The sequence below is a fragment of the Dama dama genome, chromosome 9, assembly GCF_033118175.1.
Source record: "Dama dama isolate Ldn47 chromosome 9, ASM3311817v1, whole genome shotgun sequence".
Classification (NCBI taxonomy): domain Eukaryota; kingdom Metazoa; phylum Chordata; class Mammalia; order Artiodactyla; family Cervidae; genus Dama; species Dama dama.
In genome coordinates this window covers 11,684,657-11,709,603 of record NC_083689.1, presented here as the reverse complement: position 1 = coordinate 11,709,603, position 24,947 = coordinate 11,684,657, and the positions used below count along the sequence as shown (strand labels likewise).

General features: G+C 41.0%; 2 protein-coding genes across 2 annotated transcripts; one reads left to right on the top strand and one right to left on the bottom strand.

Moving 5' to 3' along the window:
* Positions 1-6,555: 6,555 nt before the first annotated feature.
* Positions 6,556-11,042, bottom strand: LOC133061568 (olfactory receptor 1361-like). Its single transcript, XM_061149543.1, has 2 exons — positions 10,977-11,042; positions 6,556-7,536 (listed from the first exon to the last, which is right to left on the bottom strand). The coding sequence occupies exons 1-2, from the start codon at positions 11,040-11,042 to the stop codon at positions 6,556-6,558; spliced, it is 1,047 nt and encodes a 348-aa protein (XP_061005526.1).
* A 2,458-nt stretch (positions 11,043-13,500) lies between these two features.
* On the top strand, positions 13,501-23,232 carry LOC133061567 (olfactory receptor 10H4-like). Its single transcript, XM_061149542.1, has 2 exons — positions 13,501-13,528; positions 22,271-23,232. Exons 1-2 carry the CDS (start codon positions 13,501-13,503, stop codon positions 23,230-23,232), a joined length of 990 nt encoding a protein of 329 aa, XP_061005525.1.
* The last annotated feature ends 1,715 nt before the right edge of the window (positions 23,233-24,947 follow it).

The window sequence follows — 24,947 nt, the reverse complement described above, 5'->3', positions numbered from 1 at the left end:
GACTGTCACAATTTACATTCTCACCAGTGGTGTAGGAGGGTTCCCTTCTCTCCACATTCTCTATAGTATTCATTGCTTGTAGACTTTAATGATGGACATTCTGGTGTGAGGTGATACCTCACTGTAGATTTGATTTGCATTTCTCTAATAATGAGCAAAGTGGAGCATCTTCTCATGTTCTTTTCAGCCATCTCTATGTCTTCTTTGGAGAAATGTCTATTTAGATCTTCTCCCACTTCTTGATTTTTTTTCTTTTTTTTTTTTGCTGTTGAGCTACATGAGCTGTTTGTATATTTTGGAGATTAATCCTTTGTCAATTGCATCTTTTGCAAATATTCTCTCCCATTCTGCGGTTTGTCTTTTCATCTTGTTTGTGGCTTCCTTTGCTGTGCCATGCTTTTAGGTTTAATTAGGTTCTATTTGTTTATGTTTGTTTTTATTTTCATTATTCTAGAAGGTGGATCCAGAAAGATACTGCTGCAATTTATGTAAAAGAGTTTTCTGCCTATGTTTTCCTGTAAGAGTTTTATAGTACCTGGTCTTACCTAAGGTCTTTAATCTATTTTCAGTTTATTTTTGTTGTGATGTTAGAGAATGTTCTAATTTCATTCTTTTGAAACATGCATATTATCAAGTGTGAAACAGATCACCAGTCCAGGTTGGATGCATGAGACAAGTACTCGGGGCTGGTGCACTGGGATGACCCAGAGGGATGGGATGGGGAGGGAGGTGGGAGGGGGGTTCAGGATGGGGACACATGTAAATCCATGGCTGATTCATGTCAATGTATGGCAGAAACCACTGCAATATTGTAAACTAACTAGCCTCCAACTAATAAAAATAAATTAAAAAAAAGAAAAATCTTCATTGTTTATTAACCATAAGTGTTTCCTTTTTTGATTGCCTATGCAAAGTTTTTCCCTATTTTTTTCCCCTATTTTTTTTAAGGATTGTTTTGTTCTCACTGATTTTCAGGCATGTTATTAGAGATTCAAAATACTCATTTTGCCTACTAATCTTTTTCTTTTGCCTTTTATTTCTTGTGCCTTAATACTGTTCCTGTCAGAAACCTTCTACTTGGTCTCTCCTAATAGTTTTATACTGAAGGTTCAAGGGTAAAAAACTACAACATGTGGGTCCACTGCCTGTTTTTATGAATAAAATTTTATTGGGACGTGGTCATGACAATTTGTTGACATATTGGCTGTGACTGGTGTGTGCTACAATAACAGAGTTAAGTAATTGTGACAGATATACGACCTGAAAAGTTGAAAATATTTACCATGTGATCTTTACACAAAAGTTTGCCAAGCTCTGAAACTTTAATCTACAAAAAATATGTTGCAAACGTTTCAGATTTGGTTTCAACTTATTTTTAAGACTTTATTTTTTAGAACAGTTTTAGGTTCACAGCAAAATTGAGAGGAAAGCACAGAGATTTCCCATAGACTGTCTGTCCCCCCACCCTCAACATGTACAGGGTCTCCCATTATCAACATCCTCCACCTGAGTGGTACAATGATCACAATCGTTGAACATACACTGGTACACCATCATGACCAAAGTGCATAGTTTACATTGTCTTTCACTCCCATACAGTCTCTGGATTTCAACAAATGTTTAATGAGGTGTATTCATCAGTATTACACCATGTGGAGTATTTCCCCTGCCCTAAGGATCTTCTGTGTTCTGCCTATTCATCCATCCCTCACTGCTAGTCTCTGGCAATCAGCGACCTTTTTACTCTCTCCAGGGGCTTGCTTTTCCTATCATATCATTCAGTTGGGATTACACAGCAGGGAGCCCATTTAGATGGGCTTCTTTCATTTTGTTGTGTGAGTTAAAGGCTCTGCAATTGTTTTATGGCTTGATAGAACACTTATGTTTGTTTGTTTGGGTTTCTTGCACTTAATAATAGTCTCGTGTCTGGATGTTTCACAGTATTTATCTATTCACCCACTCAAGGATACCTTGGTTCCTTCAAATTTTGACAATTATGAAGAAACCTGCTGGAAACATCCCTGTGTAGGTTTTAGTGTGAACCTAACTGAGTATTGGGGTAAATACTAAGGAGTGTGATTGCTGGATTGCATAGCAAGGGTGTGTTTAGTTTTGTGAGACACAGCCAAACTGTCCTTCAAAATGACATTCCCAGCAGTGAGTGAGAGAGCCTATCGTTCCACATCCTTGCTAGCATTTACTGTTGTTGGGGTTCCAGGTGTTAGCCGTTCTAATATGCATGTAGTGATAAAGTTTATTTTTAACGGCTAATATTACCTGAGCACAGTTTAATAAATAACCCATTGATTTGCAATGCCACCCTTTTTATTTTTTATTTTTTTTCTTTTTTAATTTTTATTATTATTAATGCCACCCTTTTTAATACAGCAAATTTATTTACACATGGGGCTGTCCGATGACACTTACACTGTTCCACTGTTTTACGTGTCTATTTCTATACAAGATAATGTTATTTTTAAAAATTATTTTAGCTTTCTAACTTAACTTTAGTGGTAGTAAAATGTTTATAGTATGTTATCTGTGTACTATAATTGTGTGGTAGCATAGTAGTTCATACTGTCTGATTTAGAAACTACTCACTCTGATCCTGATAACCTTCTTAGATTATAATTATTTATATAAACAGGTATATATGTGAATCATTAGTTCTCACAATAATTGCATGAGTTAGGTATTCATGGCCTCCCAGTTTTCCAGATTTAAGAAACAAAGGCATAGAGAGGTTAAACAGCTTGGCCAAGCTATTCAGCCATGAAGAATTGGTTGCTTGGTTTGTGTGTGTGTTTCGTTTTGTTACAATGTTTATGTCACCTTTTTAAAAAATTTATTTTTATTGAGGTCACATTGATTTATAACATTATGTAAGTTTCATTTGTACAAAATTATGTGTCTGTTCTGTGGAGTAGACCCTTGATAGTGTGCTCATCACCAAAAATTTAGTTTCTCCAACTTAGATGTAGAGAACAAACTACTGGTTACATGAATACTTAATGCACGCACCTCCCTGGGGAGGCACAACTCAGGAGCAGGGAAGTAAGAGGCACAAACTGTTATATATAAAATAAACTATAAGGGTATGCTGTACAGAATAGGGAATATAGTCAACATTTTATAATAAAAATAAATGGGTATAACATTTAAAAATTATAAATTAGCATATAATACCCCTGTAACTTACATTAATATAATGTTTCACATCAGTTATAATTCAATTTAAACAGTAGTCGTTATCCATCAACAGACAGTTGACCCCTTTACCCAGTTTTCCCTTCTCACTATTTCCCCTCTGACAACATCTGCTTTGTTTTCCATATCTATGTGTTTGTTTTCATTTGATTTGGTTTGTCTGTTTATTTGGCATTTTTTGTTTGTTAGTTTTTATATTTCATGTATGAGTGAAATTGTATGGTATTTGTTTTTCTCCAGCTGACTTATTTCAGTTAGCATAATACCTTCAACATGTATATATATATGTATATAAAATCCTTAAAAGGTGAAATCCTGCCATTTATGACATCATGGATGGATGTTGAGGGTACTATGCTAAGTGAAATAAGTCAGCTGGAGAAAGATAAATACCATACAATTTCATTCATACGTGGAATATAAAAAACTAATAAACAAATAACCAGAAAAAAAAATCCAAATTTTGGTTTGTGGACAAGCCAAACCTAACAAAAACAAAAATGTACATATGGAAAAAAGTAGACGTTACCAAAGGGGAAATAGGGAGAAGGGCAAACTGGGTAAAGGATTGACTATCTGGGAAATCCCTGGAGGAGAGCATGACAACTCATTCCAGCATTCTTACCTGGAGAAGCCCATGGGCAGAGGAGCCAGGCAAGCTATAGTCCACAGGGTTGCAAAGAGTTAGACATGACTGAAGTGACTGAGCACACACACACACATATAAAAAAAGATCTTAGTAACCCAGATAACCATGATGGTGTGATCAGTCACCTAGAGCCAGGCATCCTGGAGTGTGAAGTCAAATGGGCCTTAGCAAGCATCACTACAAACATAGCCAGTGGAGGTGATGGAATTTCAGCTGAGCTATTTCAAATCCTAAAGGTGATGCTGTGAAAGTGCTGCACTCAATATGCCAGCAAATTTGGAAAACTCAACAGCGGCTACAGGACTGAACAATGTCGATTTTCATCTGCCAGTCCCAGAGAAAGGCAATGCCAAAGAATGTTCAAACTACCACACAATTGCACTCGTCTCAAGTGCTACTGAAGTAATGCTCAAAATTCTCCAAGCTAGGCTTTAATAGTACGTGAACTGAGAACTTCCAAATGTTCAAGCTGGATTTAGAAAATGCAGAGGAAACCACAGATCAAATTGCCAACATCTGTTGGACCATAGAAAAAGCAAGAGAATTCCAGAAAAACATCTACTTCTGCTTTATTGACTATGCTAAATCTTTTGACTGTGTGGCTCACAACAAACTGTGGAAAATTCTTAAAGAGTTGGGAATACCAGACCGCTTGACCTGCCTCTTGAGAAACCTGTATGCAGGTCAGGAAGCAATGGTTAGAAGCACATGTGGGACAACAGACTGGTTCCAAATCAGGAAAGGATTACGTCAAGGCTGTATATATTCACCCTGCTTATTTAACTTATATGCAGAGTATGTCTTGCGAAATGCTGGGCTGGATGAAGCACAAGCTGGAATCAAGACTGCTGGGAGAAATATCAATAACCTCAGGTATGCAGATGACACCACCCTAACCGCAGAAACTGAAGAGGAACTAAAGAGCCTCTTGATGCAGGTGAAAGAGAAGAGTGAAAAAGTTGGTTTAAAACTCAAGATTCAAAAAAGCTAAGATCTGGCTGGTCCCATCACTTCTTGACAAATCGGTGGGGAAACAATGGAAACAGGAACAGACTATTTTCTTGAGCTCCAAAATGGTGACTGCAGCCATGAAATTAAAAGATGCTTGCTCCTTGGAAGAAAAGTTATGACACACCTACACAATATATTAAAAAGCAGAGTCATTACTTTGCCAACAAAGGTTGATATAGTAAAAGCTATGGTTTTTCTGATAGTCATGTACAGATGTGAGTTGGACCATAAACAAAGCTGAGTGCTGAAGAATTGATGCTTTTGAACTGTAGTGTTGGAGAAGACTCTTGAGAGTCCCTTGGATAGCAACAAGATCAAACCAGTTACTCCTAAAGAAAATTAACCCTGAATATTCTTTGGAGGGACTGATGCTGAAGCTGAACCTCCAATACTTTGGCCACCTGATGCGAAGAGCTGGCTCATTGGAAAAAACCCTGATGCTGGGAAAGATTGAAGGCAAAAGGAGAAAGAGACATCAGAGGATGAGATGGTTGGATGGCATCACTGACTTGATGGACACAGGTTTAGAAAGTTCTGGGAGTTGGTGATGGACAGGGAAGACTGGTATGCTGCAGTCCATGGGGTCACAAAGAGTCAGACATGACTGAGTGACTGAACTGAAGTGAGATAAGTGAAAAAGAGAAAGACAAATACCATATGGAATCAGAAATCACTTATATCTGGAAGCTAAAAAAATAATCAAACATGTAAAGACCAGAATGGTAGTTACCAGGGAATGGAAGAGTGGAGTAATAAGACTGATGTTTTTAAGGGTACAAAATTGCAATGAATAGTAAATAAGTCAGAGAATTTAGTGAACAGTATAGACAACAATATTATACTACAATCACAAAACTTGCTGAAACTAAAAGTGAATTATCCCAACAAGTTAAGAGAAAGGAAAATTGTTTAATGTGACAGAGGTGCAAAATATCACTGCAATGGAAGTCATATTGCTATATACAAATGTGCCAAAGTAATGTTTTATACACCTTAAATTTATGCAATGTTGTATGTCAAATATATTTAATAAAGTACTTACATGAATAAAAATATATTGTTTCTATCTTTAAAAGAAAAACATTCTAATATTGGGAAGCATTGTTGTCATTATTGTTCAGTCACTAAGTCCTGTCCAACTCTTTGCAACACTGCAGCACTCCAGGCTCATCTGTCCTCCACTATCTCCTGGAGTTTGCTCAAATTCATGTCCATTGAGTTAGTGATGCTATCCAAACATCTCATCCTCTGCTGCCCCTTTCTCCTTTTGCCTTCAGTCTTTCCCAGCATCAGGGTCTTTTCCAATGAGTCAGCTCTTCGCATCAGATGGCCAAAATATTGTAGCTTCAGCTTCAGCATCAGTCTTTCTAATGAATATTCAGGGTTGATTTCCTTTAGGAGTGACTGGTTTGATCTTGTGGCTCTCCAAGGGACTCTCAAGAGTCTCCTCCAGAAACACAATTTAAAAGCATCAATTCTTTGGTCCTTAGCCTTATTTATAGCCCAACTTTCACATCTGTACTTGACTACTGGAAGTGATGTCTGCTTTTTTATATACTGTCTGGGTTTGTCATAGCTTTCCTTACAAGGAGGAAGCATCTTTTAATTTCAAGTCTGCACTCACTGTCTGCAGTGATTTTGGAGACCAAGAAAATAAAATCTGTCACTGCTTCCCTATCCAGTTTATTTCAAAAGCAATTAGGCCTAAAAAGAGTCTCTAAAGAGGCTGGGGCAAAGGGGTTCTTGCTGAGAAGAAGTTTCCTGAGGGCCCCCTTCAGATCTCGGTTTCTCAGGCTGTAGATGAAGGGGTTCAGCATGGGGGTGACCATGGTGTACATCATTGTGGCTGCCATGTCCCTCTGGGTGGTGTGTGTGGATGCAGAGGTGAAGTAGACCCCAATGATAGTCCCATAGAAGAGACAGACAACACAAAGGTGAGAGCCACACGTGGAGAACGCTTTCCACCTGCCCTGGACTGAGGGCACCTTCCACACAGCCACAGCAATGGGTGTGTAAGAGGCCAGAATGCACACGAAAGAGATGAGGACCACTGGGCCCCCAAGGACCAACACCAGCATCTCGTTGACTTGGGTGTCAGAGCAGGAGAGCTTGACCAAGGCATTGATGTCACAGAAGAAGTGTGGGATCCTATTGGTGCAGAAGGACAAGTGGGACATCAGGAGAGTGTGGACCATGGAGATGAGGTTGGCTGAGATCCAGGGTATCACCACCAGCAAGGCACATCGAAGGACACTCATGATTGTCACGTAGTGCAGTGGGCTGCAGATGGCCAGGTAGCGGTCGTAAGCCATGGTCGAGAGAAGCATGCTGTCGGCTGCCCCAAAGGCGATGAAGAAATACATCTGGGCCAGGCAAGCTGAGAAGGAGATGGTGCTGAGCCCACACAGATGGTTCACCAGCATCTTGGGGATGGTGGTGGAGATAAAGCAGATGTCAAGAAGAGACAAGTTGCTAAGGAAGAAATACATGGGGCTGTGGAGGTGAGGGTCCAAGACGATGGCCAGGATGGTGAGAAGATTCCCCAGGCACCCGCTCAAATACAGGATGAAGGACAGGCTGAAGAGCAACTGTCTCTGCAGGGGCTGCTGGGAGAGGCCAAGGAGGACGAACTCAGAGACTTGGGTCTGATTGTCCATGTCCAGGCAGTTCTAGAGCCAGAAACAGGGCATCAACCATGAGAAGGAAACAGATTACCTCACTGCTCTTTCAAATCCATCCCTGAAGATGCATCTCACTTAACCACACTGAGCCTAGTTTCCCCATCTGTTACACGGGACTAATTTTTCTAATTCCTTAGGATTGTTATAAGGATTAAGTGAGAAAATAGGATAAGGGGATTAAATCCATAGCTGACATGTTATATGGACAAACATTTTTATTTGTGGGAACTCTTAGTGATATTATCAAAATAAAGAGTCTTATGTTAATTAGCTTGATTGTGGCAATTATGTCAGAGTGTATACATGTATCAAAACTTCAAGTCTTACACCTTAGTTATACAAAATTTTGTCAATTATTCCTTAATTAAGATAGGGATAAAAGACATAAAATGAAAATAAACAGCCTAGGCACTTCTAGGGTTTGATATTTAAAATAAATAGTAAAAGAGTGATTAAAGGCAAACTCTGAAAACACACCTGGGTTTCGGTTCCCGTTCTGCCACTTACTGGCTGTGTGGTTTAGCCAAGGTACATAACATTTCTGTGCCTGGGCCCAGATGGTAAAGAGTCTGCCTGCAATGCAGGAGACCTGGGTTCAATCCCTAGGTCAGGAAGATCCCCTGGAGAAGGGAATGGCTACCCACTCCAGTGTTTTTGCCTGGAGAATTCCGTGGACAGAGGGGCCTGGCAGGCTATACAGTCCATAGGGTCGCAAAAGAGTCAGACACAACTAAGGACTTAACACTTTGGTCCTTTGCACCTGCTGTCTCCTGCCTGGAAGGTTCTAGCCTCCAGCTTCACCTCACTTAAGTTGCCTCTACTTCTTCAGGGATCCCTTCCCTGTTCCTCTCCTCTTTGGGGCGGAGCCTAGTGGTTCGCATCCTGGCATTACTGACATTTGATGCCGGATCATATTTTTGTGGTCTTATATATTATTGTAGGACATTGAACACCTGGCTTTGACCCACTGAATGCCAATTGCATTCCTCTTATCCCCAGGTGTAGGAGCAGAAATATCTTGAATAACACCTCTTGAGCAGGAGTAGAAATTTCCCCCAGTTGAGGATCACTGATCTAGGTTAAACCCTGCCAAACTCTCTCCTCCTCAGCATCTATATAAGTTGACTAAGTTAGAGTGGTACCTGCGAGCGTGCATGTGTGCTCAGTTACTTTAGTTGTGTCTGACTCTTTCTGACCCCATGGACCGTAACCCTCCAGGATTCTCTGTCCATGAGATTTCCCAGCAGGAATACTGGAGTGGACTGCCATGCCCTCCTCCAGGGGATCTTCTTGACCCAGTGATTGAAACTGAGTCTCTTGTGTCTTTTGCATTTCAGGTGAATTCTTTACCGCTGAGCCACCAGGGAAGTCCTTAGAGTGGTACAGTGACTTTTATTCTATGCAATCCACAGTGAGCTAGCCTCTTAACAATTATCATCCCATTCAACCTTCAGCCACATCATGAGTCAATAGCTGAGGCTCCAAACCTGACTTCTGCATGGATCTGAGATCCAGCTCATGCTCTGATTCAAATATCCACTCTCTTGACCAACTCACAATACCCCTACCCATCTATGAGGCTCTGATACCAGGTAACCCAAGTCCTTGTGGATGAAACTGATCAGAGAGTTCCCCTAAGTTTGTGGGGAAGGATCTTGCCTGAGATAAGCTCAATTGCAGCTTGTCTTCCTGATGCATTATTAATCAATGACTACTGTACCTCTATCAGATTCCAGGACCTCTCAACCCCTCAGGGGTCCTTTTTCCAGGTGGGTGGGGTTCCTGTAGCCTCAACTTTGTCTTGCAACTGTGGATGAAGAGCAGGCTTTCTCAGAGAACACACAGCAGAATCACACCAGCAGATTCATATCAGAATCTCTGGCCTTCAGGTATGATCCCCAGAGAACCTTGTTAGGTGACTACAATTAGCTCATCTTCCCCAGTGAAGCCTTTGAGTCTAGGACCCCTGAGAGAAAGAGTTTTTGTCCCAAGAGCATTGCCATTCTTCAGATCTGTCTCTTTTGGCTGCCAGAGGGTTAGCACGGAACTCAGTTTTTCCAATGAAGAAGATTTTAGATATGTTATTCCTGAAAACAGTTGTGTGTGTTCTCAGGCATTCAGTCATGTCTGACTCTTTGTGACCCCATGGACTGTAGCCCACCAGGCTCCTCTTGTGCATGGAATTTTTCAGGCAAGAATACTAGAGTGAGTTGCCATTTCCTCCTCAAGGGATCGTCCCAACCCAAGGATCAAACCCACTGTCTATTGCATTTTTTGCATCAGCAAGCAGATTCTTTATCATTAGTGCCACCTGGGAAGCCCCTTGAAAACAGTTATGATGTGTTAAGGATTTGTAATGTGGCTGGAGCTGTGCAGAGCATGCAACATCCTATGCTTCTTACAAAAGCCCAATGAGGAAGCAAGCAGAGACTCTCACTTGTCCATTGTCCACCCAGCTTGAAATGGCAGATTTAGCATTCAAATCTAGGTAGTCTGGATCCAGGGACAAACTAATGAATGCAAATATCTCTCAGCACACATAAAGAGATATTCATTCCTTTGAATGGCTGAATGATATTACATTGTATTTATACACCTCAGTATGTTAATCCATTCATCTGTTAATGGATGGTTGAGTTGTTTTCCATCTTTTGGCTATTATGAATAGCACTGTTGTGAACATTCATGGATAAATGTTTGAGTCCCTATTTTTAATTCTTTAGGGGTACATATCCATATATGGAATTTCTGGGTCACATATTAATTGTACATATCACTTTGAGGGACTGCTGAACTGTCCCTCAAAGTGTTTTCCATGAACTTTTTTCCATAGTGGTGGCACCATTTTACATTCCCACCAGCAATGTATAGTGGTTCTGGGATAGAGTGGGACCAGGAGTGCTTTGCTGTTTTGTCACCAGGTCATGTCTGACTCTTTATGACCCCATAGACTCTAGCCCACCAGGCACCTCTATCCCTGGGATTTCCCAGGCAAAAATATTGGAGCTGGTCGCCATTTCCTTCTCCAGCGGATCTTCCCGACCCAGGGATCTAACCCAGGTCTTATGAGTTGCAGGTGGATTCTTTACTACTGAGCCGCCTGGGCAGCCCTACAGGAGTGCTTGCACCGGTCAAATGTCTCCTTGAGCAACAGAATACAAAGAAACCAAAAGGGACTAAAAATAACCGCCAATAAGCAAGTGCAGAGTGAGCAATATGAACAATAAGATACAAAAAGACAACAACCCAACAAGCCTTTTCTGAGATGCCAAGAGCAAAAGCAGGGTACCACACATGAAAGCACCACCAAGGGATGGGCAGCCACCTAAGCTATGCCTCCTGCTAACCCACTGATCCCAGCCTCCGGTTTAAGAAACCCACTTGCCTCCCTCTTCCGCCCGCTGAACCTGAGGACCTAGCAAGGGCACCTTTCTTGTTTTTGCTCCCCGCTGCTGCAGCATGAGCCCCAGTAAAGTCTTACTTGAAATTCTCATCTGGCCTTCTGTCAACTTCTACTGATTAAGGAGCCCAAGGGCCTGAGTGCAGCAGTTCCATTTCTCCACATACCTTCCAACACATGCTATTTTCTGTTGTTTAAAAAGTAGTCATTCCTGTGAGAGTGAAGTGATACCTCATTGTGGTTTTGATTTGTATTTCCCTGATGACTAATGATGTTGGTCATCTTTGTTTTTAAAAGAGAAACTGTAGGTGGATTGGTATTGGAAGTGAAAATCTAAAGAATATCTTTTTCCTACCAGCTTTTTTTGTGCGTCAACACATGCTACAAAGTGTATGAACCTCAAGAATATCACTGTAACTGAGAGAAGCCAGACACAAAAGGAAACATATCATATAATTCCATGTATATGAAATATCCAGAATAGGCAAATCCATAGAGACAGGAAGGAGATAGTGGTTTCTGGGGGCTATGGGAGTGGAGAATGGGGAGTGGCTTCCCAGGTAGCTCAGTGGTAAAGAATCTGCCTGCCAATGCAGGAGACGCAAGTTTGACCTCCCTGTCAGGGAGATTCCCCTGGAGAAGGAAATGGCAACGCATTCCAGTATTCTTGCCTGGGAAATCCCATGGACAGAGGAGCCTGGTGGGCTACAGTTCATAGGGTTGCAAGAGTCAGACATGACTTAGTGACTAAACAACAACAACATAGATGTAACTGGAGACATTGTGAATTGTCAAAGATTTTTTCTGGACAGGAAAAGGCAAGATTCATAAAGATGCTTAAATCATAGAAAATCTGACAGGACTCCTTCTACAGAACACTAGAAGTAATGGATAAAATATTACAAGCATTCTCCTAAATGCATACATGAATTTATTAAAAAAAAAAAAAGGAAATATCAAAGGGTTAACAACAAATGTGCATTAATGGACTAGTGGATAAACACTATATGGTATGTCCATATAATGTAGCATAATTTAGCCACTCCCCCCCCCAAAAAAAAAACAAGCAAAAAAGCCATCATGTCGTGATACATGATGCAACATGGATGAATTGTAAAAGAAGCCAGACACAAAAGGGCACATATTATGCAAATCCATTTATGTGAAGTGTCTGGGACAGGTGAAATCAGAAGGACAGAAAACAAATTGGTGGTTTCAAGGAGCTGAAAAGTGGGACAGAATGGGGAATCACTGCTTTACAGGTGTGTGGTGATAAAAACAAAATATGGTCAGCGGTATGATGAGAGAATCCTAGGGGCCTGTGAGAGCTAAGTGCAGGTCAAAGACCAGCCTGTAGCTTTGAAGCCTTCTGGAGGAGGCTACTCATTGGAAGGACTGATGCTGAAGTTGAAGCTCCAATACTTTGGCCACCTGCTGTGAACCGCTGACTCCTTGGAAAAGACCCTGATGATGGGAAAGACTGACGGCAAAAGGGAAAGAGGGTGGCAGAAGATGAGATGGTTGGTTAGCATCACTGATTCAATGGACATGAATTTGGGCAAACTCCAGAAGATAGTGAGGGACAGGGAAGACTGGCATGCTGCAGTCCATGGGGTTCACAAAGAGTTGGACACAACTTAGTAGCTGAACAACAGAGGGGTTCAGGCTTACAGCAAGACCTGAAGGGTAAGGAGGTGTGATCCAGAAAAGACAGGCAGGAAAGAGGGGTTTCTAAGAAGGCACAACAAGTGTAAAAGTTCAGGGTGCATATGCATAGTGCATTTGGGCCCAATGTTATGTCTGGTGAACCCTGGAGAGCTGAATGTGGCTAGGGGCTTTCTGGGATATGTAGGCATAAAGGTGGAAAAATCAAGGGCATGCAAGATCATGAAGGCCACCTGAAGAGTTTGTTCCATTGGCAATAGGGTACTCAAAATATTTCTATAATACATAGATTAAATAACTGAAAGATATTGCATGAGGTAAACATACTCATAAACATTTGGGTTGTTTCCACTTTAGGATTCCTATGAATGGTATTCCTATGAACATCTAGTACATGTCTTTTAATGGATAATACATTTGTATTCCATTGGGTCTGTACCTAAATGTGTAATTAATGAATCATGTTGTTGTTGTTGCTTAGTTGCTAAGTTGTGTCAGACTATTTTGCGACACCATAGACTGTAGCCCACCAGCCTCCTCTGTGCATGGGATCTCCCAGGCAAGATTACTGGAGTGGGTTATCATTTCCTTCTCCAGGGGATCTCCCTGACTCATGGATTGAACCCATATCTCCTGCATTGGCAGGTGTGTTCTTTACCACTCTGCCACCAAGGAAAAACATAGTGGAGTCATATGAGTCATAGCAGAGATCTATGTTCAGCTTGAATAGATACTGCCAGTCAGTTTTCCAAGATGGTTGTACCAAGGAGCTGGTTTCAGACACAAGCAGCGTGGTCCGATTCTTGTATGCAGAGAGCCCTTTCTGGCTGCTGTGAGGGGAGTAGGCTGCTGAGGGCAGAGATTGGTATAAGGAGATGCAGGGAGTAATGCGGAGAGGAGGAGGTGGGGAGATAGGTGAGGGCATCCAGGATGAGCTGAGTGGCCAGAATTGAGGCTGATTACAAAGCTGAGAAGACGACGCTGCCAAACATTTATGACATTATATGTGTGGCTTTTTTCTATAGGAAAGGAGGTCAATTCTCCCACTCTCTGTACACTAATAGTGTCCTACAATTCAGTTAGGACACTCACAACCTGCAACTGGTGTCAGAACTCACAGGTGAAGGGCTCAGTCCCACAAGAGTGCTCCCACTTTGGCTGCCAGTCTTCACTGCCTAAAAGTTTGAGGTTTCCACAATCCATCCCTCCCCTTTCACATCCTATATAAAATAGTTGCTAAAATGACTCAAAGAATTCAGAAAAGTGCTTTAAATTCCTATTACCAGTTTATTATATAAAAGATACAACTCAGGAACAGACAAATGGAAGAGAAACGAAGGGAAAATTATGAGGGAAGGAATAAGGAGCTTCCTTGCCCTCCCTGGAGGCACCCCACTCACCAGCAGCTCCATATGCTCATCAGCCTGGAAACCCCATTTGGGGATTTTCTGTAAAGGGATCGGCACAGAGCCCCTGATTGATTAAATCATTGGCACTGATGCTTAAATCAATCTACATGCCCTCTTCTCTCTCTAGAGATCTAGGGAGTGGGGTTGAATGTTCCAATCTTTTTAAATCTTGCCTTGGTATTCTGGAGACCAGATCCATCCTGTAGCTACCTAGCAGCCTGTAAGCCCTTATCATTTCATCAGCAATCAGCATAAAAAAGATACTATCACTCCTAAGCTGACTGTCAGGAACCATGGGCAAAAACTGAAGGATCTAATTATTATATTTTATCCCAGGGTAGCTTATGCTAACATCAAGCTTCCTGGCTTGGATCAGCAGGGCAATGGGATTAGTGTAGAACTTGATCAGGAAGAAGGTGAGGTTTTCCAGTCAGGCTAGAAGACAGCATACCTATATTGCCCAAGAGTAAGGTATTAGTTGCTCAGTCATATCAACTCTTTGCTACCCTGTAGACTGTAGTCAGGCAGGTTCCTATGTCCATGGGATTTCCCAAGGAAGAATACTGGAGTGGGTTGTCATTTCCTCCTCAAGGGGATCTTCCCAACCCAGGGACTGAACCTGGGTCTTCCTCATTGCACGCGTATTCTTTACAGTCTGAGCCCAAGAGAAAACCACTCTCCAAGACTCAGCTCCAAATTACCCTCATTCTGGGAAGCCTTCCAACTGTCTTTACCCAAGGGCAAAGCCCTGGATTCCCATTCTGGGCTCCTGCTCTCCCTCTGACAGTACCTTGACCCCAAGCGGTTGAAGGCATCTGTATCCAGCTCTGTCTCCCCCAAGACTGGGAGTTTTTCTACCCTCAGTAAGGGCTGAGGTCTCCAGGGTCAGAGAGAGGCAACCAGGAGTCTTCACTTTGAATGGGTAGGTGGGGGAGGAAGTAGAGACTGCAGATCCCAGAAGGTCCCCTGCAGTTCCTCCAGCATCTCCTGACCTTGAAGACTGCACATCCAGGTTGGTTTCATGAAGGGGCTCTTGGGAAGAGTCTCCTGGAGCCTGCAGCAGGCATAAAGCACAGTGTATCCGTTCCAGGAGAACTTACATCTGTCCCCACACCTGCCTGTGGATGCTGCTGGCAGCAACAAGCAGGAGAGCTTCTTCTCCCCTTCCCTGCTGGCCATTTCTTGGAAGAGGCAACTCAAGCAGAGAAGGACCTCCCTCAAGCAGAGGAGGGAGAGGGTATGAAAGCAGAATCCTACAGCTGTTGGTAGCACTGCTCAGCCTGCGGATGAGGTCAGGGCCAGAGAGAAGAGTAGTAATAGAGGACTGTAGCTTTGGGAGGCTCCTGGGAATCATTCCTGTTTACCCATCTGGGTCCCTAGCTTTAGCTTAGCCTAGATGCCCTTTGCAGCTTCTAGGTCAGCAGTTCTCAGCCCAGGGCGATTCTGCCTGACACTGGACATTTGGATATGTCTTGATAATTTTTAAAATTTCATTTATTTGTTTTTAATTGTGAAAGTATGATAACATAATTACAGGGGACTTGGAACACAGAGCAAAGTTGCAGGAACCAGTGTTAGTTGCTCAGTCATGTCTGACTCTTTGCGACCCCAGGACTGTAACCTGCAAGACTCCTCTCTCCATGGGATTCTCCAGCAAGATTACTGGAGTGGGTTGCCATTCCCTTCTCCAGGGGATCTTCCTGACCTAGGGATCCAACCCACATCTCCTGAATTGCAGGTGGATTCTTTAATTATGCTATCTATTACAATTACTTTTTTAAGTAGATAAATTAAGATTTTTAGTTGGAGTTTGAATATCAAACTCTCAAAAATTAATAGAGTGAATATATAGAAAAGTAGAAAGGTATAGTAAACCTGAAAAGCACCATGAACCAACTCAACATAATTAAGATGCATACAATTTTCACACAACAGTAGGATACAAATTCTATTCAAGTTCCCATAGACTGTAATCTAGGAGACACTGGAACAAATCCAGGAACATAAAAGAAGGTGCAAAAATTTCATGGTCTAAAGGTACTGAAATCATAGAGTCTGTTCTCTTATCACTGTGGAATTATGTTAGAAATCAATATCAAAAGATATTAGAAAGTAACCCACGTATTTTCAAGTGCAATGTGACATTTACCGAGAGAGATCTTCGACTTAGCCATTGAAAACCTCAATAAAGTTAAAAAGCTGAAAAAACACAGAGGGTGATTGCAGAGAAGAAAGCAAGTAGATGAGAAATTAATATGTCTTGATAATTTTTTATTGTTATGACTTATTGTGGGGGAGGGATGCTCCTGGCATCTGTTAGGTTCAGACTAGGGATGCTGCTAAGCATTGTACAATGAGAAGGACAGCCAAGAAATCATGAGTAGTGGGAGGTTGAGAAATTGTGCTTTAGGTATGTTTTGTCTCAGCTACTGTGTCTTGGGCTGGTGCTAATCTTAAGGGGAGGCTCTGGGGGAAACATAAGTATGAATTGGATGCACTCAGTGACATGTGTGATGTTTGCTCAACACCTCAACCATTCTCTGTGAGACCAGAGGAAACAGAATTCTGTTCACCTGTCAGAGGAATTGGCAGAGACCAATCTCAAGGTTCACGGCCATTCCACCAAGCCGGAGGTAGGAAGGCAGACCGTAGGGGCGAGGGAGGGGCTGCAGAAGAGAGTGGAAGTTGGATCAGCCTCCTGGGGGTGGGAGGACAGTGTTGTGTGGCTACTAGGTGGACTAAGTACTCCGCTTAGGTCAGAGACGGTGAGTTTAGAATGGGGCCAACTGGTGACATCTGATACAGGATGGCAGAAAACCAATCAGAAGAAGGAGCACCATCTCAAAGTCTGTGATAACATTTAAATGTTATTTATTTTTACTCAGAGGTAAACTCTGAGCCCTTTATGTGAATTCTCATGGACCCACTGAAAGCAGTTCTCTAGGAACTTTGATTTTTCAGAGAGGAGTCTCAGAGCTCTAAAGTTCTTTGTCAAACATACACAGAGGGAGCAGGGATTTGAACCCTGGGTCTGAGGACTGCTTACCTTGTGCGTGTTTCAGAAAATTCTCTCTGGAAATCAGAATGGAATGGGGGCAGAGGAGGGGACAGAGGAGGAGTGTGGAGGGTGATTCAGGAGAGAGGAGATGGAGCCATATGAATGTAGAGGAGTGGGAGAGACTGAGTACTTCTTGGGGAAGGAGAACGTTGAGTGAATGCAGGGATGAAGCATGGAAGGCAGCTGACACTGCAGACTGGAGTGAGGCAGGGACTGGAGAAAAGAGTGGAGGTTGGACCAGCCTCCTGGGGGTTGACATCAATGTCTTGATTTCTTGGTGGAGTGCATAGATGGTCAGAAGAATTTTTTGGCCATAAATGCATCTTCCTCACTCCGTAGAGCATCTTTACTCCAGCTAAGGTCCTCAGCTGCTTTGGCGATTCTGTGTCCTCCCAGTTCCAGGCTGACCCTTACTGTGGGGAATTCTTGAGACAATGCCTTAATGAGATGACTAGGGTATGCAATGAGGGGGAGCCTTGTCTCAGAGTCAAGGAGTTTAGGAGCTTTGGGCAGCAACATAACTCAAATTATTCATAAAAATATATTTTAAAAACTTTATTATGGACTTCAGCTGCTGAGGTTTGGGTCAATGGTATTTTCAGTTTGCAGCTTTGATCATCATGGGTTTGCCCAAGATCCTTCTCATATTTCATGAATGTATTTCATTTGTTTCACCCCATTTCCTTCTTGTTTTGACAATCATTTCAAAATACTCCATGTGTACTCTTAGATTTGTATGTGTTTTTGCAAGTTATGTACTGTTCTATATATGCAATTTTAAATGGATTTTTAATATATTTTTAAATTAATGAGGCTTATTAGAGAAGTTTAAGGTTATATTATTATATATATAAATATATATATATTTCCTTTTCTTTCCTTGTAGCATCATTCATGACTTTCAGTTCCATGTTAAAGAACAGCAGAGAGAGTGAGTAACTTTGAATTGCTTCTAATCCTAAAATAATACACATAAACTCCTCCACTTAGTATACTACTTTTTAGTTTTGTAGTATATTCTCTTTATCTAGCTAAGAAAGTTCCCTTTGATTTCATGTTGCAAAAGGATTTTTAAAAAGTCATAGATATATAACAAATTATTGTGTTGTGCACCTGAAACTAATATCTTATATGTCAATTAAATAAAAAGTCACAATTGTTGAATTTTAGAAAATATGTTCTTTACTTGATCAAAATACTTATATAATTTTTTAGTTTATATGATGAATCACATGATAGGTTATCTGATGCTATGCATCCTGTCATTCATGGGATAAGCCAATACCCCTTGATCATACTAAATGATTTTTACTACACTATTGCATTTGACTTGGTAATATCATATAATGGATTTTCAAATCTACATAAATAGGTAAAGTGAGTCCATAATTATAAACATTCTGACCTGGTTTTAGAATCAAGATTGCATTAACATGTTGAAATGAGCATGGTAGATTTCAACTATTTTTCTGCTATTTATTTATATTTTGAAAAATATATATAAAGTATTCATCAACTGTTTTTTAAAAATTTACAAACATTCACTTATAAACCCACTGGGGCTAATGATTATAGAAAGAGCAGGTCTTCAATCATTTCAACTTCTTTAAAATTTTTGAATATCCACAGTGTCTATTTCTTGAACCAGCTCTGAAATTGTACATGTTTCTGAGAATTTACTCATTTCATTTATTGTTTTGAATTTCTTAACATATTTTTCTTATTATTTTCATTTATTTAGAAATGTCATTTATTTCTGTAGCTATTTTCCAATTTTAACTTTGTGTTTTCTCATTGGCAATTTTCTCCTTGTTTCTATCTTATTAATCTTTTCCAATTGTTTGATTTTGGCTGTATTAAGAATGATTTGTTTCCTGAATAAAGTCTTATGACACATATGTATATGTATGTTTAAAGCAATATGATCCCCATGACAGTACTGTTTTAGCTTAAAAATTTGATGATTAACTTGTTTAATTACAAATATTTCTTCATTCATTTTATGACTTGCTACAGAAAAAATATTGTTTAATATTATATTAAGTTCCTAACTTTTAGAATTTGGAAAGGCATTACTTCTGTACTGATTTCCAATTTTAATGCACTACAATCTATACAGTATTAATACTTTGAAGTGTATGGAGGTTTGCTCTATGTCCAAACAGAAGGCCAAGTTTTGTTAAAATTCTCTATATGGTTGAAAATTATGTTTAGTCTCTGCTTGGTGAAGAGCCTAAGTATATTCAGGAGCTAATAAATGAATATTATTATTGCATAATAATTAATAATTCCCAAATTGCATTTCTAAACTCTATCAAAACTTGCAACCTCAGTTTTAAAGTCTACCTATCTAGTTTCAGTTTATATATTTCTGTCTCATATCTATTTCACTGAAAGTTGTGTTCATTATTTCTTTATTAATTATCTAGGGTACATTGTTGTTGTTGTTGTTCAGTTGCTAAGTCGTGTCTGACTCTTTGCAACCCCAAGGACTGCAGCATGTCAGGTTGTCCTGTCCTTCACTGTCTCTGAGTTTGCTCAAGTTCATGTCCATTGAGTCAGTTATATAGGCTATTCATATCTATCAGATTGCTACAGTGTTCTAATATCTTCATAAAATATTCTTCTTTCTTCCTTGGTGTGCACATGTGTGCAATTTTCAAATTTCAGTATGTATTTAAGCTACTAATATTTTCCTTCATAGCCAAAATAACAAGCTCATACTTAAAGTTAATAACTAAATTAAGATTGATCTCTTCATATTATTTATACCTCATCATTCACCTATAACAAATCAAAATCTTCTCTATATCCTTAATAACACCTTACAACTAGCTTATCTAAATCCACATCATATCTAGTACCCTATGTTGGATGTGATTGTTCTGTCCCTTGAATTTCTCTTCACCCTTTTCATGACTCTGGCTTGCTGATGAGGTTCAACTAATTGTTCCTTGAAAGCTGTCACCTTCTGGATTTCCTAATTGCTTCTTCTTGGCATCCTTTAGCTTGTTCCTTCATCATCTGCACATGATCACTCTTTCTGGTGCTCAGCTATGCCAATGGGCACATTTTCAGTCTGGTTCCAGTATCCTTTAGCACTAACACAATGTTCAGCGAAAGTTCCATTGCACTGTTGGAGAGATGGTCTAGGTTTGCATCCATGCACAGACCACTTCTCCAGGGAACCTGGTTCCTCTTACTGGCATATGGTAACAGAGATTTTATGATTATTATTTCATTAAATTCCATTTTTTCTGCTTTCAGCATTGCTTCTTCATTTTCCTTTGGTGAACATTTGCTTGGCATATATTCACCCGTCCTTTTATTTTCAAATGTTCTCTTCAATTTCTTTAGAAGATATATATATATATATATATATATATATATATAATCTGGTTTCTCTTCAGATTGCATATATAGGCTTCCCAGTGAAGTAGGAAATGGCATCACACTCCAATATTCTGGAAAATTCCATGGACAGAGAAGCCTGGCAGGCTACAGTACATGGCATCACAAATAGTTGGCCATGACTGAGTGACTTAGCAGACACAGGCTTCCCAGGTAGTGCTAGTGGTAAAGAACCTGCCTGCCAATGCAGGAGGCATAAGAGATGTGGGTTCGATCCAGGGGTTAGAAAGATCCCCTGGAGGAGAGCATGGCAACCCACTCCAGTATTCTTGGCTGGAGAACCCCATGGACAGAGGAGCCTGGTGGGCCACGGTCTGCAGGGTCACAAAGAGTTGGAAGCAACTTAACATGCATGCATATACACACACACAGGAAACCATGGCAGAAATGAATTCAGTACTAAAATAAGACAATACTGAAATAAAGATGAACGGGTTACTCAGTTAAAATAAAAATCTCTCAGATAAAAAATTGTTTTTATAAATCTGAAATCCAACCTAGAACAGGCACAGTATTCAAGAAACTATGACTCTGATCATCTATGTCTGTCTTAATTACAAACCTACATATTTTACTTCTTTTCATCAGTGTTAATAAACACCCAGGAACCAAAACTATGTCTTAAGCACTTAATTCACTGATGTTTATCACAATGCTGAATGGCAAAAGCTATAATGATTTATTCCAATTTACTGATGGAGACTGTGTGGCCCAGAGAAGTTAAGCAAATGGATATACGGTAAGCCCCCTACATGCAAATGAGTTCCATTATCAGAGTGCGTTCACAAGGGTAATTTTCTTTCAAGTCCAACAAAGTTAGCTTAGGTACCCAACTAACTGTCTATACAATACTGTACCATTACCAGCTTATAATACTTTTCACACACACAAAAAAATACATAGAAAATAAATAGACACAAAAAATAAAGAAAACATTTTTAATCTTAGAGCACAGTACCTTGAAAAGTATAGCAGGTCTCACCAGATATGTGAACTAACTTATGTGAGTGGACGTTTGAACACAGGTTCATATCTTTGAAAGTTTACAACTTGAAGGTTTATAGTTGGGGACTTCCTGCACAGTAAGAAAAAAGAAGTGAAGTGAAAATATTAGCTGATCAGTCTTGTCTGACTCTTTGTGACCTCATGGACTATAGCTTGCCAGACTCCTCTGTCCATGGAATTCTCCAGGCAAGAATACTGGGGTGGATTGCCATGACTTACTCCAGGGGATCTTCCCAACCCAGGGATCAAACTCTGGTCTCCTGCATTGCAGGCAGATACTTTACTGTCTGAGCCGCTAGGGAAGTCCAACTTCTCTGCATAGTATGTGCTTAGTTGCTCAGTCATGTCTGCCTCTTGTGACCCCATAGACTGTAGCCTGGCAAGCTCCTCTGTCCATGGGATTCTCCCAGCAAGAATATTGGAGTGGGTTGCCATTTCCTTCTCCATCTGTATAATATAGTGAAGTGAGTGAAGTCACTCAGTCGTGTCCAACTCTTTGCAACCCCATGGACTGTAGCCTACCAGCTCCTCTGTCCATTGGATTTTCCAGGCAAGAATCCTGGAGTGGGTTGCCATTTCCTTCTCCAGGGGATCTTCCCAGCCCAGGGATCTTCCCAACCCTTCTCGGGTCTCCCGCATTGTAGGCAGACACTTTACCATCTGAGCTACCAGGAAAGCCCAGTGTATAGTATGGAGCTCTTCAACTGGCCTTTAATGTATGCTAGAGCCTATGTTTTAACCACTGGGCCTTCATTCTGTTTCTGATCTCCCCAGGTACAGCATCCTTGTCTGGTCAGAACTACAGCACAGTGTCTGAATTCATCCTCATTGGCTTCTCCAACTTCCCTCAGCAGCTCCTGCTCTCCTTCTTCCTGCTGTACCTGCTGATGTACCTGTTCACACTGCTGGGGAACCTGCTCATCATGGGCACCATCTGGAGGGAGCACAGCCTCCACACCCCCATGTACCTCTTCCTGTGTGCCCTCTCCATCTCCGAGATCCTGTTCACCGTGACCATTACCCCTTGGATGCTGGCGGACATGCTCTCCACCCACCGCTCCATCACCTTTGTGGCCTGTGCCAGCCAGATGTTCTTCTCCTTTACGTTTGGCTTCACCCACTCCTTCCTGCTCATGATCATGGGCTATGACCGCTATGTGGCCATCTGCCACCCCCTGCGCTACAACGTGTTCATGAGCCCCCATGACTGTGCCCGCCTTGTGTCCTGCTGCTGGGCTGGTGGCTCAGTCGTGGGGATGATGGTGACATTGATAGTTTTTCATCTCACCTTCTGTGGGTCCAATGAGATTCATCATTTTTTCTGCCATATTTTTTCCCTCTTGAAGTTGGCCTGTGGGAAAGAGACAGCCTCTCTCACCCTGAGTGTGATCCTGGTCTGTGTCACGGCCCTGATGGGGTGCTTATTCCTCATCTTCCTCTCCTATGTCTTCATCGTGGCTGCCATCTTGAGGATCCCCTCCGCTGAGGGCCGGCACAAGACCTTCTCCACCTGTGTCTCCCACCTCACCATAGTGGTCGTGCACTACGGTTTTGCCTCCCTCATCTACCTCAAGACCAAGGGGCCCCATTCTATGGACAGTAACACGCTCATGGCCACCACCTATACGGTCTTCACGCCCTTTCTTAGTCCCATCATTTTCAGTCTCAGGAATAAGGAGCTGAAGAATGCCATAAAGAGAAGCTTCCGCAGAACTTTCTGTCCCCTAAACTCCTAACCACCAGTATAGGGTAGAAGGGTTGGAGACAATAATACCTTTGCCTTTCTTCATAGAACTCTTGTGATGATTCAGGCATAAGAAAATACCCACATTCCTTAGGAGTATGATGCATAGTAGCTATTTGACTTTCTCTAGTTTTCTCTCTCTTACAGCCTCAAGCCATCATAATATCCTGTTTATATCCAATGTGATGAACTGTATCCCATTATCTATGCCTAGGAATATGCTACCTACTTATAGGCTGGTGAGCAGAATCACAAGGATGTGTCAGGACCCTGATGCACATGATTCTTCTTGAATGAACTACCAAGAAAAGATTTTGTCCCTTCATCCCCCCAAAATAAGAATGAACAACCTAAAGAATAAGAATGAATAACCTAAAATTAATAACCAACCAGAATTGAGTCTTTTCTATGTATAAAGTACTGTGTCTAGAGTATTATTACTATTATCCTTTAACAATAACAAATGTACAAAAGAAAATAAGGTGTCTCTGAGAAAATAATTTGCTATTTGTAGTTTCTCACTCCATTTTAGAGTAATGGAGTCCAAGGGAAGTTTTTATTTTGAGCTGAGTTAAGTGAAAGATTCTAAAATGGAAAGGACAGAGAGTAGAACACTAGGAATAGTTTTGATTGTTCAATTGGATTAAAAAATATAAAATATATGGGAAAATCTGGAAAAGAGAGGAGGAAGGAAGAGGTTGGCAAGGAAACTGAGCAGGACCCCGTGGGGCTCCTGGGCACAGAGGCCTTTCTGAACCCGCCCCCCACCCTCCACCATTTCTTGTCTGTAGGAAATAGGCTCCAACCGCTATGACCTACCCTGAGTTTCAAAGGGTGCATTCAAGCAGTTGTTAAATCAGGGAGTTGGGGGGATACAAGACAAGAGAGAAGCAGTCAAGAAATGATAGTGTGAAATATAGACCAATGGAATGAGATAGAAAGCCCAGAGATAAACCCACGCACCTCTGGGCATCTTATCTTTGACAAAGGAGGCAAGAATATACAATGGGAAAAAGTAGTCTCTTCAATAAGTGGCGCTGGGAAAACTGGACAGCTACATGTAAAAGAATGAAATTAGAACACTTCCTAATACCATACACAAAGATAAATTCAAAATGGATTAAAGACCTAAATGTAAAGCCAGAAACCATAAAACTCTTAGAGGAAAACATAGGCAGAACACCATGACGTAAATCACAGCAAAATCCTCAATGACCAACCTCCTAGAGTAATGGAGATAAAAACAAAAATAAACAAATAAGAGCTAATTAAGCTTAAAAGTTTTTGCACAAATAAGGAAACTATAAACAAGGTGGAAATAATAGTGAACTAAACAAAGAATTAGTCTCTAAAATATACAAGCAGCTCATGCAACAATACCAGAAAAACAAACAACCCAATCAAAAAGTGGGCAAAAGACCTAAACAGACACTTCCCCAAAGAAGACATACAGATGGTGAATAAACACATGAAAAGATGTTCAACATCCTTCATTAGTAGAGAAATGCAAGTCAAAACTATAATGAGATATCACCTCACACCTGTCAGAATGGCCATCATAAAAAAAAATCCACAAAAAATAAATACTAGAGAGGATGTGGGGAAAATGGAACTCTCTTGCACTGTTGGTGGGAATGTAACTTGATACAGTCACTATGGAAGACAGTATGGAAGTTCTTTAAAAAACTAAAGGTAGCACCTATCATA